Here is a 12,909-nt window from a genome sequence, read left to right as displayed (position 1 = left end):
CTGATAACATGCACAAAGCTATATTTATTATTTCAAGCCTAAAACCTTCGTTTAGCGGGCCTGTACTTTGGAGAATGCCAAGAAAAAAAGATGCCAACTAGTTGACGATCAACGTCACTCAAGGTTCCGTCCATTTCAGTCTCAATCTGTCTGTATTATTACAGCTAGTGTTGTGTTCCACCGGGGCAGTGAACACTGTAGTCAGCAGGCCATCTAACGAGACGGCTTGTGGAACAGTGGCCCGCACTCGCATGACAGCCACATCAGAAAGCAGCAGTGATGAACCACTTACAACGTCTACAGTTACCATCAATCAGCGGCACCAACCATTTTACATATAGAAAGGTTCAACCGAGCCACTGTTGAAAGCATCAGCCATGAGAAGGCCACTGCGCGCAGCAACAAAACGGCAATGGTGCCCAGCACAACTCGTCCTGAAAAGAGATCACCTGTCCCAGCATTGCAACAGGGATAGACCGGAGCATGCTGTGACGGCTAAGAGCAGATTTTTCTTCCTTTTTCAAAACATGGGTGAGTGGCGTCGCCTGGTGGGAGACTCAGAACTACATGCAAGATGGCGGCAGTGATACCTTCACCTTAATTATACACGCGTGCATCCACCGTCTCCTGTCACAGTAAGAGCACCGATACGGCCAATAAGTGTACTGGCCGGTGTTCAGACTCATTTCGGACGTGCCTGTGGTGATTTGAGCCCTTGGGGGAGTAAAAGGCATGAATTCGTTTTTTCGAACTGTCGGATATTTTTGTATGTTTTCGCGGCCCCCTAGGGAGTCCGAAAAATTGGACGTTCACCGCAGTCAATAAGGCACGATTTTTAAAATAAAAATAGACTCGCACGTTCGGCAAAACTGTATAAATATTATGGTGGGAGCTTGGAATTATATTAATTCATGATTTCATTAACTTTCATCATCATAAAGTCATTTCATCAACTTTGTTAAACAACGGGCAAAAGAAACCGAGCAATGAGCTCCAGATATGCTGGTATACGCTGGTACCATCATTGCCAATCTTGGCACCCTGGTTGCCTGCACTCTTTTGTCACCATTGCAGCGTCCAGACACTAAGCTAGAAAAACAAGTTTGAGATAAAAATAAATACCTTTAACGGTTTCTCATAACCGTCTTAATTTCTTATTAACTTTTATTGGAGAAAACACAAACATTGTTTCAAAACATTTAAACTAAAATATATAAAAGAAAGCGATGAGTGAATGATGTCAACATTGTCAAAATAGCGGAAACTCTGCTGGCCAGCAAAATGGACTCGAACGACAGCGTGAAAAATCTATTTTGGAGATATTTCTCAAACATCCCTCTAAAAACGTGAAGCCCGGTGCTTCAATAAATTGGTCATGCTCATACATTATACATAAGTATTCCAATGAATAATTCTTACTTGAATTAATTGTGGTCTCATTCTCACAAATTACTCCACTTAATCCCACAAAGCTCGAACACCATTCCACATCAATGAACTTGCTCACACATATTTCTAGTCGCAGAGAATATATTAGTATGAAGAAAACAGCAAGATTATAATTTAGTAAAAATTAATTAGTATAATAATTACTTCATTAGTAATTCATTTGCTGAATTATTCACTACTGAACACTCCCTCCAGAATATCATAAAGGCTAGTATGGGCTGTACATTGGCTTTGCAGCACTAAATCATATTTTCGAGGCATCAAATTCAGCGTATCAAAAAGGATATATTGGGCTTTATGGGGTTAATAATTGCATATATCTTATAATTATCTTGCATGCCACTTTGCAGCCAAGATTTTTGAACGGCAACTATTTGATATTTGATTCGAAAATATTCTGCCAAAATTACTATTCACTTCAAATTTGTGTCGAACTCAAAATCCACTATTCGCACAGCCCTATTGCGATATTTATCCGATTCTAACAGGCATTTTTTTAATTACAACAAAATTGGTCTAGGTTTCCTGCATAGTGCACTCTAATATAGAACCAAAAATTCATTTGCAACGGCCTACTGTCAGTCAGCCTAGACAGCGTCATCGCTATTGCCATCACAAGATAGCAACAGTGCAAGTCTCGCGTTGCATGAGTACTTTGTTTAGGAGCTCCAATGTCATTTTTATGTTAGTTTTCTACTTTGAACCTATAAAAAGTAGGTCCGTGTTCAATTTGGAGGCATGTCAGAATCAGGTCAATACTGCCATATGAATAAGCTGTGTGTATTGACATTTTTTTTTTCTGCCTCTTGTTTAATTTGGCCTGCCAGATAATTACATCAATTTTATCGGTCCTAGCAGGACTGAGTGAACAGAAGTCAATCGTAAATAAAAGCACAACTTGGCAGGCACACCTTTGTGCATCTATGGCTCTGACTTCATGCATGCTGCTGATACATGTCCAGGATTATCAGCCCCTTATGTATCTAGAAGCACCAATTTTAGCATCTAGAGAGGCTGAGGAAACCAAACCGTCAATTGATTGTGCACAGGTATGCACTGTCATAACAAATCACGTAATACTGAAATGGTAAGTGCTCTCAGCTATTACAAGGACCAAGCATTTGGGTCACATGTGCGTCGATGGGGAATAGAAATGACACATTATCTGGCCAAACTAAGGTGCTACACTCTTAAAAAAGTTTACACCCTTTGGGACTTATCTCGTCCCACAACAATAGTCATCATCTGCCTTGCTTGCCGTTCCTTTCTTGAAAACTTGTTGCTTGCTACTTTCCTGTCAAGAATGCTGTGTCACTCTGATAACGCGGAAGCCGTTCGTGGCTTGGAAGTACCGGCTCGTAGCGTTAAAGAAAAGAAATGCGGGCAAGATAGATGACAATTGTTGTGGTACAAGATACCACCCAAAGTGTGTAAACTTTTTTAAGAGTGTATGCTTTGAAGTAACATTAACCTTTCCTTTGTACATTTAGTGGAAGCCATTGTGTTACTCACACAGTAATAATTCACCCAGAAAACAAAAACAGCATTTTGTTAGACTGGCCCAGCATATTCTCTGCTATTGTGAAGAAGGTAGGCAGAGGTAGCATAGTCACGTACTCAAAGATAGTAGCAATTCTGTAGCAGTACTGTAAAGTATTTTTATGAAGAAGTCACTGTTGCTTGTTTATCAAAATTATAGTATTTCAGGTCACGGAAAGCTTATATTACTTTCTAATTCACTGTGTGTACCCAGTGAATTCTACATCTTTGTTCAATTGCTCATTCAGGGAGGACTGGCATGATAAATGCCTGTTAGAGGCTGAGCTGGGTACTGGTAATGTTTGCAAAAAGCCAACTGTGCTGGCCAAAAATAATGCAAGTAGCAGCCCTACACCGCACGTTTCATGTTTATTATGTAACAGGAAATCTTCGTCTTTCCAAACATTATTTGTGTTAGTTTCATTCAAAATAACATTTGATTCTCGCCGAGAAAAGTCTTGGAATATTCCATCCTTGATGCTTGTGCTACAAAATCCACTGAGGTCAAACACAGGAGACTCTAGTGTAGTCTTGATAGGACCCCAAAGCACTGTGGGTAATTGGCACCACCGTTACTTGCAACATAGAACTACTGGTGCAAAGGGATTGCTTGCAAATATTACTGCACTATGCCTCTTCACTTACCTTTATCTCAGTACTAAAGAAAGAAAAAACATTTGTTGAAAGTCAGTGCTATGTTCATCTACTCCTGTCCCTCTCGTCTTCCTCGCGCTGTAGCTATAGACATAATCTATGGATGAGCCACTTTAGGCATTATGGAAACAAAACTGCATCACAGTTAAAGCTGTTCTCCAAAGCAAACAGTCGGCAAATGTAGCCCACATTCGAGCCCTTTCAGCTAGTCTTCTTGCATTAGCTTACAGCTGAGATAACAAGTGGAGGAAAAAGAAATGTTTTTCTCAATCTAATTACACACTTTGTCAAGCACCTAGACCACAATGCTGAAGTGACAGTTCTGCAGCAGAGTCCATTTAGATGGACACTTTCCTGCTGAAAACAACCTAGAAATCACATTATTGTGCGCAAGCGTAACTGGCCAGCTCTTCAAATCAGCAGTGTCTGTCTGAGGCAGTGAAATAAGCAAACGAGGAAGGCACCTGGAGGTGAAGAGAATCACACGCCAGGGAAAGTATGAAGGAGCGTGCTCAGCACGTGGCTAAGTACCGCCACCTAGAGGAATGTGTAGGCAACGTTGAGCGAAGGGGGGATGGAGAAACAAAGCAAAGCATCATAGAGGAAGAAGGTAGGTGTATGCGCGCTGCGTTGATCTCCTCTGGCAGTTGCTACAGGTTTTCTCTGTGATGCATACATACTGGGTTCATCTCGTAGTAACATCGTCCTCCCACACTGTACACTGTGTGTGTGTGAGTGAGCATGCGACGGTGAGCCAACGGTGGCAGCTCCATCTTGAATGCGCAAGGGGAGGAAGTGCATCATATTCGATTGCGCGCATGACACCATGGAACTGGGGGAGGGTGTTGTACTTCGGTCACGCAGGCTTTATCTTGACAGCGATAAAGGGGGCACAGTCTAGGTGGGCCGACGGCTCGTAGCTTTGCGTGCACCGTGTTCTCACCATTCAGTTTGCATTGAAGCGATAGACAGCATGAAAGTCAGTTTGCTCGCTGCTGCTGCCACGATTCCTCACACCAGCGTTTTGACAGCGAGTGTCCGCAGTCATCGAGTGTGAAGTGTTCTTGTTTGCCTGTGCCCGCTGACACCATGCTAGGTAATTTAGGTAGTAAGTGAATGTTTACAACAGGGTGTTCTACTCTGGCTGCTGCTGCATATGGCACGGCCGCGCGAGCCTTGTCGAATATGATCTGCGATGCGGACAGTGTAGGCGTCAAGGCAGACAAAGGGCTGATGGCGTCATGTGCACTATAGCACCTATATGGTTGCACATCACCCGCATTCACGAAGTGAAACATCGCTAACTTTTTGCACTGGAAAAGCAAATTTGCATTATTTCTCTGCATTTTAGAACAAAATTTTTAAACACTTTCACCTCATTAGGGAAGTCCACTTACTGCAGTTGCTTGGATATAAGCTGATTCCTCATGACAGTCATGCTCATTTTATGGTTTTTACTGCCTTGGTGATAACATAGAGAAATAGCAAGAAAACCTGAAAAGGAAATGTGCAAACAGTGATTCTTGTTGCTATGCCCCTGGGATTGGCTGTTGAGCTTCATTTTTGGTAATACCTTTAGTTCTGTTTACTTGGAGTTGGAAAAAAATGTGGTTCCGTTTAACAAACTTTTTTTTTAACTTTGCCTCAATGCAAAACCGACCAACCATCCATAAGGCTGTTCCGTTTAAGCAATTTCCGTTTACCAAGATTCTTCTGTAATCATATGGTGAAATTCTTATTCGCTCTTTTTCAGGTGCCTTTCACTAACGAAGACGGTCAATTGGGCCAAAGTGCACTCAAGGAGTTCTTGTCTTTTGCTTCAGTTACAGAAGATGACTTATGGCCAATAACAATACCTAAGGTTGGGTTAAGCATTTCCTTATAACTACATAAGCAAAAGCTCAACCTCAAGCAAGAGTGCAACAGTGACGCAAACTTGAAAATCATAATAGGTTTCTACAAATGATCTCTTAATTAGTTTTCCAGTAATCATTAAATAAAGGAAGGTTGACATCAAGTAATGTAAAAAATAATGTAATGGTTAACACTGCATAATGGAGCCATTTTACTGTATACTATTTTTTACTGCTTTTTGTTTGAGTGTTCCTCTTCTTACTGGCTGTAACCGCTCCCCTCTGTAATTCAATTTGGCCCTGAGGGTAAAATAAATAAATCAAATGATTGTGGTTAGTTAACAGGGTTCATGATTGCACCTCAGATCATTTGTTTCACCTATTAGCAGATTTTGCTACATTCATGTAGACTTTGTGGAATAGCTTGGTGCTTTCAGATTGCTGCTTATATGTATATATCTTTTTTTTTTCAATTATTAATTTTCTAAGTTAGTATGATTAGGCAAACATTGTTGTATTTTTTTATTTTCCTTCCATAAAACTACAGTTGCCACCAAGGAACCCAACCATAGTCCTGTGACTAGGTCGCAAAGCGTCACGCCGAATGAGTTAAAATAGAGCCTACGCAACTTTCAAAACAAAGCAGAATCTTGCGCCTCAGTCACAAAATGATGTGTTGACTAAGTCGCTGTGTAGTTAAATGCAATAATACACATTTTTCTCATTATTCCACTTCTTTGGTACTATATTATAAAACTATTGTCTATGAAAAAAACTTTACAAGCAGCTGTTCTCGAGCAGTAGCTATATTTGGCATTACCATGTTTTGCAATCATCAGGCATTCATTTTACTATCCATAAAATAATCTCATAATCACTTTTATTGAGGATATTAATGTGAATTTGTGTTATCATGATATAACAGTTTACAATGGGCTTTTTGGAAATTTCAAACCAGTCGCAAAGCACTACTTTTGTCAGTGAAAGAATAAAAATATTATATTAGTTGAAAATATATCCACAGAAGCCTGGTTTTAAGGTAGCATTGGTGCTAAATGTACTTCCTAATAGCTTAAGTTTTACGTCCATATGATTTGCTTACAGAAAAATATGTTCAAGACAATGTATTACGTGCATCTGTATGTGGTCAAAGTAGTCGCCTCATTTAATAGCATGGGGGAACTTATTTGCATCATTCGACAAATCTTACCCATGGACTGTGCATGCTACTAATGGCAGGTGCAAAGAAAGACGTTAGTGTCAAGAGCCAGATTAGTGACTTGTATTCTTTGTTTCTGGCACAAATGCTGAGTCGGCTAATATACAGCAGCCAAACACAGTCGTTCATGACGTGTTGCTCATAGCTAGTGGAAATAATGAAGTTTAATTTTCTTGTGCAGCTATGCCAGCATTGCTGTAGGTGACAGCATACCTGCCAACTCTTCTGAATTTTCCATAAAATGCACAAATTTCGAGCAGTCTTACGATTTTACGAATCTTGCTTGAAATATTATGGAAAACATTTTATTTGTGGAAAAAAAAGTTACATGTAAAACTATACGCTGGTACCTTGCACCGCCACGAGAGGGCAATACATATGCGTGGTATCGTCATCAGAAGCTGCAAGGTTGTAGTGACTTCTGTCGTCTACTAGGGGGTCACAAATCCATATCCAAAGCTAGATAGTGCCGATAGCACCTCTAGCGCCTCCGCAAACCTGTCGCCATGCTGTTGCCTTTGTTCACACAGGCGCGCGACTTTGGACTTTAGTCAGCTTCAGTCATTGCAGTGTTGGCCTTGCCTTTTATGTGACTAGCTGCCACCTCGGACACAGTGCGACTCCGGCCTGTAGCGGCTTCGTAGTGCAATGGCAGGCTTGAAGCCCGGACAGTACTTCGAAGGGTTTTTGAAATCATACATGGCAGAATTTCCGTGCTTTGTGCTGTCGAAGAAAGCGGAGATGTTCGGATTCTGCACCACGTGTGCCTGTGATGTGAACATCTTGCATGGCGGCAAGTCTGACATCAAGGTCCACATCGCTCCGAAAAAGCATCGGGGATATGTGCGAGCCGCGGACAGCCAGCCAAGCCTAGCAAGTTTTGTATGCAGTGACAACGACATTGCTGTGATTCGTGTAGAATGCTTCTTCACGGTGTTTCTAGTTGAACACAACATCCCGCTGAGTGTCATTGATCATGCCGGACCACTTTTCTGGAAGATGTTCCCCAAGTGCGAAGAAGTAAAACGCTACGCCTTTGGACGAACAAAGACGACATCAATTGTTCGGGAAATGGCCGCCAACACGGAGACTCCTTTGCTGGATGCCCTAAAACAGCAAGTATTTTCTATCGCTGTGGATGGCAGTAAAAATAGGGATGTGCAGCTTTACCCTAATGTTGCAACATATGTGTTAAAGAAACGAGTAGAGTCAAAAGCCGCCTTCTTTGCCTCAGGACAATCCAAGGGGAAGCAACGGGTCACAAGATTGCAAATCTGGTTCTGAATGAGATGAAGTCTCGGAATTAGCCTGTTGGAAACCTGTTGGCTATGTGTTCGGACAATGCCAATGTCATGACCGGCGTGAAAAAAAGTGTTTCTACTGTATTGAGAGAGGCTAAACCAGGTTTGATAGGGGTTGGTTGCCCCTGCCATCTCATCAACTTGGCCGCCCAAAAAGGAGCGTCATGTCTTCCTGCAAAGGCTGATGAGGCTTTGGTTGACATTTTTTTTACCTAAAGAAAAGCTCGAAACTGAAAGGTCGAATTAAAGACTTCCAAAAAATGGGCATGACGCCGAGGTCAAAAAGATGTTGAAGCATTCGCTGACACGTTGGCTGTCGTTGGGAAAGTGTTTGAAAAGGCTGCTCGACCAGTGGAAACCACTACTCAGCTTTTTTTTTTATCTGAAACAAAGCATTGCAACTAGCAGAGCTTGTTTTTGGAGCTATACCAAATTCCGATGACTTCCTCCCAAACCCCCAAGAATCCTGCACCTACCCCAAAGTCTGCTACACTTCTTCACAAGACTGCTGCAGGCCTCGGAAAAAGAAGCACTGAGGGTGATGAACTCTCGCTAAATAGGAAAGGAGCTCATTCTCGACCTCAAGCAAAAAAACTGAAACTTCATGCCAAGGATTCTGGGGAAGCTAGCCACGTGACCCGTGAGGAGCGCCTGTTTTATTTTCTGTCATCGGAGCTAAACAGGGCATGCTGTCTTTTTCTCCAAAATGTTAGACCGGTTTTTGAGAAGGCAAACTGCCTTCTTCGGGCACAGGCTCCTCAGATTAATGTACTGAGGGGCCTCTTCAAACGCCTTTTCGAGGATCTCCTGACTAGATTTGTGCACCCAGGTGTTGTCAAGGCATGTAATTCATTGCTGGAAGTTGACTATGGAGGTGCAGAGAACCAGAAAGGTGATGAAGACATAGTCATTGGCAGCACAACTTACTCTGTGGTTGAGACACTGAGCTGCATTAAGAGAGAGCAGTTCTTCTCTGCTGTACGTCTGTACTTAACGGCAGCATGTGATTACATTCGCCACAAATTCCCGCTAGAAGACGTCAATCTCAAGATGGCTGAAGTTGCTCAAGTAGAAGCTCTGGAAACTGCTTCATTCAACAACATACATATTTTATTATGGCGTTCCCTGCTATCCTACCCCACTAGAGTGGCGAATCAAAAGAAGAAGCAATTGATGCACTTGAAGTCGAGTTTGCCAACTTGCAAGCATATCAGGTTCCAGCTGACATATTGAATGAGCCAAGGGGCGACGTGCAGTGGTCGCAATTAGGAAGTGTTCGAAGTGTCGACGGATCGCTCTGGTTCCACAGAATTTCACTGGTTATGCTTTGTAATCTCTCCATTCCCCACAGCAATGCTGAATGTGAGAGAATGTAAACAAAACTCGAACGGAGTTTCACTCATCTGTTTGTGAGAAAGCACTCGAAAGTCTGCTGACGGTCAAGGGGCACCAGAGTGGTACTTGCTTTGAGTAGACCTTCACGGAGAAGTTTCTGAAACAGGCAAAGTCTGCAACAGCAAAATCATTGCAAAAATAAATTGTGCCCCTGTGGAGTTTTCACTCTTTACTCTCCAAGACACGGATTTCACTTGCAATTGTGAAAACGTGAGTAAGCTTGTCGCAAAAGGTAAATCCCTTTAAAAAAGAAAGTGTCTGCCCCCACCCCCCTCCCCCCACCGCCACGATAGTTTTACAAATTTCCAAATCTTCAGGTTGGCAGGTATGTGACAGCGTAACTTACCTGGTCTGTTTTGTCCACTGCTTTTCATTGGGCATTTAGCTAAGGTCATATACATGTCATAGCTGCCAATAATCTGTTATACTGTGGAATGATATTGCATTCACAGATTCATTCATAGCAAATATGCTCCAAGCAAGCTTAGCTCTCCTAGCTAGAGTCTTCTGATGCAGTTGTAAACAGGAATTTGAGAACAAATTTTGGAGTCCAAGTTATAAAGTGGTATAACACATCAACGTGGCCTTTGAATGTGCTTTATGATGCAATTAATTTTATGGCATAGAAAAGTTGCCTTTGCATAGTAGGAGCAGCAGGCATCATCAGCTTTGTCTACCTTAATGTATCACACATATGTGAACTATAGTGTGCCATGATATTCAGGACACTTTAGTACAAGCTTGCCAACTTGCACAGTTTCGAAAACTCGAGCTGCAAATGCTGATCAGCCACGTCAAACTGCCTTCACATAGTGATAATGCATGCGATGTGGCAGTGGCGTCCCCCAGCTGATGTTACATGCAAGAGAACGCAACTAAAGGTCCCACACAATGCTTCTACCAGCAGCACTGTGTACGCATTGTACTGGTGAGAGGAGCGTTGTGGGTGCTGCATCCACTGGGTCTTCTGCTATAAAGTTCAGCACTGTCTGACTTGCTGTGAAGGCACATTGACTCATGTGTGTCATAACTGCCTGGCTTACCTGCTCCGGTCCTCCAGAAGGTCATGCGCAGTCTGTAAAATTAGCAATCATTGATCAGAAACATATCGTTCATGCTGCTTTTGGCAGGTACAATCAAGTTTCTTTGCCCCTGAAACCATATAGCATATGGCGTGCTAGCAGACAATGCACCTGAGGCAGCTTGCCCCACACTCTTAGTGCCTGCTCAGTGCACCTGTAGGCTGGTACCTGCATCAATAATGGCACAGTGCTGTAGCAACACACTCACCTGTTACCCCTGAGTTACTACTCCCCTATACATTTGCTGCTTGACTAATGAGTGACGGACATAAGTTTGTGCTTTAAGTAGGCTCAGTTCTCAACAGTATGTTAAACTTTTGCAGGCGGGATGGCATCAGAATTGCCTGATGACTGCAAAGCTGTTCACATGCAGTGAAGAGAGCTTACAAGATGCACTCTGCCTTCTGAACCCCACTCAAGATCAAGAGTGCTTGAATAAGTAAGGCAGACCTGTCTTATTTTCTAATTTTCTAATTTTCTACATTTTGATTTGAGACCAGTTTTCTGGTGGTGAATGCAAGTAAACTTTAAGACAAACACAAAGAACCCTTGTAAATCTAGTCATCTTATGAAAAGTTGGAACATAATGGAAAAGCAGTGAATTTATGGGAAATTGAAGTTCCTCTTAGGCTTATCAGAAAATTAATAATGGAAGACGTGAGGCAAAAGGCAGCTTCTTTTTCAGAAAATGTCACTTCTGGTTCTTTGTTTGAAAGAATAATTGTGCTTGGCCATCCTACTTGTATGTCAAAATTATATCTACAGATCGCTGAGAAACTCTTCTAACACAGTCATGGTGGTTGAAGAGGCTGCAGATTTGATCATGTTTGAATGTCTGCTCTGTCATACACAGCTAGTGGCCATCACTGCAACTCAGACACATGGTACTAGATATAGTTTTTTTCACCTGCTACTGGGTGTAGGTTCTTTTTTTTTGTGTGTGTGTGGTAAGAGGTGAGTTGACTGCTTTTGTGGTTGATATCGACACAAAACTATTGACGGGAGAGGTAGCTAGCGCAGAAGCAAGAGCAGAAGAGGAGAGGCATAGGAATGACATGGTTAAGGAGTATCTCAGGTCATATGGGGTAGGACATAGGCGGAGCACCTGGAGAGGGGGTAGCAGAGCAGAGAGAAGGTGTGTAGTGCTTGTGACGAATGAAGTAGTGTTTAATCATTAGCTTGCCATGTTGAAATTAGAATATAGAAGACTAAATGGGCAAAAAAAGAAAGAGTAGGGAGGTGGTAGCATCGGGAAAAGGTAGGTAGAAGTAGAGATCATAAGTTAAGAAGACAGGATCAGAATGTCGGAACTCTTTAAACACTGTGCAACTGTCAAATGCTGTTTTCTCATGTCATCGATCAGTTTGTACCATATATGCTGATGTAAGGGACACTCTTTCTTTTCATGATCTTTGAGCAGGTGTAACCCTTACATGGGTGGGTCATTTTTCTCCATTTGTTTTGTCTGTGCGTAATCTCTGTGATCCATTTGCGCCAAAAGAGCAAATGCAATTGTTTTCATAAGGCATTTATTTCTTCCCACATGCACATCGTGTGCATGCGCACCAGTCACCACTGTCGCTTTTATTGCTGCTCGTGTTTGGTTCAGAGCACACTCTTGGATATATAGTTGTTTTCCATGCCATCCATGGCGTTGGATGTGCCTGTGACTTTAAAGCTTTTCACAGTAGTGTCTGTAGATATGGCACGCTATGTGCTTAGAATCTAATTGCAGACAAGCTGCACTGACACTCTTCAATTGTCTCGTCAGTGTCCTTTAATTTTTTTTTTCAATTCTTTTTTTATTGTTATTTTGGGATGCTAAGCTGAGGGTGTGTCTCTTACACAAGTGTTGCCATTTTAAGTGTATACAATATTCACATTTTGTGCACAGTATTCTTTTCTGCTTACATTGTTCATGTCTTACTGAAAGTTGGCATACGTACAAATTATGTGAGTATATTCTATTTTGTTTCCTTATAGGTGGAAACACTGTAACAGGCTTTCCCTAGTGGATGTGTTGACACATCAGAGCCTGAAAGACCAGTTTTGTAAATCGTGGTATGTTGCATCTTGTATATGATGTTTTGACTGAACTTTCGTTTATCTTGTTCATCATTCTGAGTAGGATTAGGTAACCATAACAGGAGTGTGCTTAATGTTTGTTCAAATATAAATATTAGATGAGTTCTTTGGCAAAGCTGGAATCTGTAAGAGTCAAAATTTTCTCATGCAATATCTAGCACAAGCGCCCCAGCTTGATTATGTGCTTTCCTGACCTCTTCAGAATCAAGGGCCAAATATTTTTGTTCCTCTGTTGCAAGATTTGAAGGTACCTAAGATTTATCATGACGGCACATTTTTATTTAGTACAGTTGCGGTACCCACATAACTCGGGTACATGGAGGGCTTTCATG

The 12,909-nt window shown here is 41.9% G+C and overlaps 1 protein-coding gene across 3 annotated transcripts in view; it reads left to right on the top strand.

The window, feature by feature from the left end:
* LOC126543766 (L-fucose kinase-like) overlaps nt 1-12,909 on the top strand; it is a 98,586-nt gene that overhangs the window by 36,912 nt on the left and 48,765 nt on the right. For all 3 annotated transcript variants that reach the window (XR_011892490.1, XM_055061692.2, XM_055061693.2), the window contains 3 exons: nt 5,396-5,503; nt 10,816-10,931; nt 12,476-12,553. Coding sequence is in view for 2 of the 3 variants with exons in the window: in XM_055061692.2 (XP_054917667.2) it covers nt 5,396-5,503; nt 10,816-10,931; nt 12,476-12,553 (302 nt within the window). In the remaining variant the exon portion in view is untranslated. The remainder of the gene's footprint in view (nt 1-5,395; nt 5,504-10,815; nt 10,932-12,475; nt 12,554-12,909) is intronic.

This window comes from Dermacentor andersoni, chromosome 1, assembly GCF_023375885.2.
Source record: "Dermacentor andersoni chromosome 1, qqDerAnde1_hic_scaffold, whole genome shotgun sequence".
NCBI lineage: Eukaryota > Metazoa > Arthropoda > Arachnida > Ixodida > Ixodidae > Dermacentor > Dermacentor andersoni.
Note: the sequence above shows the minus strand (reverse complement) of the source record. Positions and strands in the feature narration are given on the sequence as shown.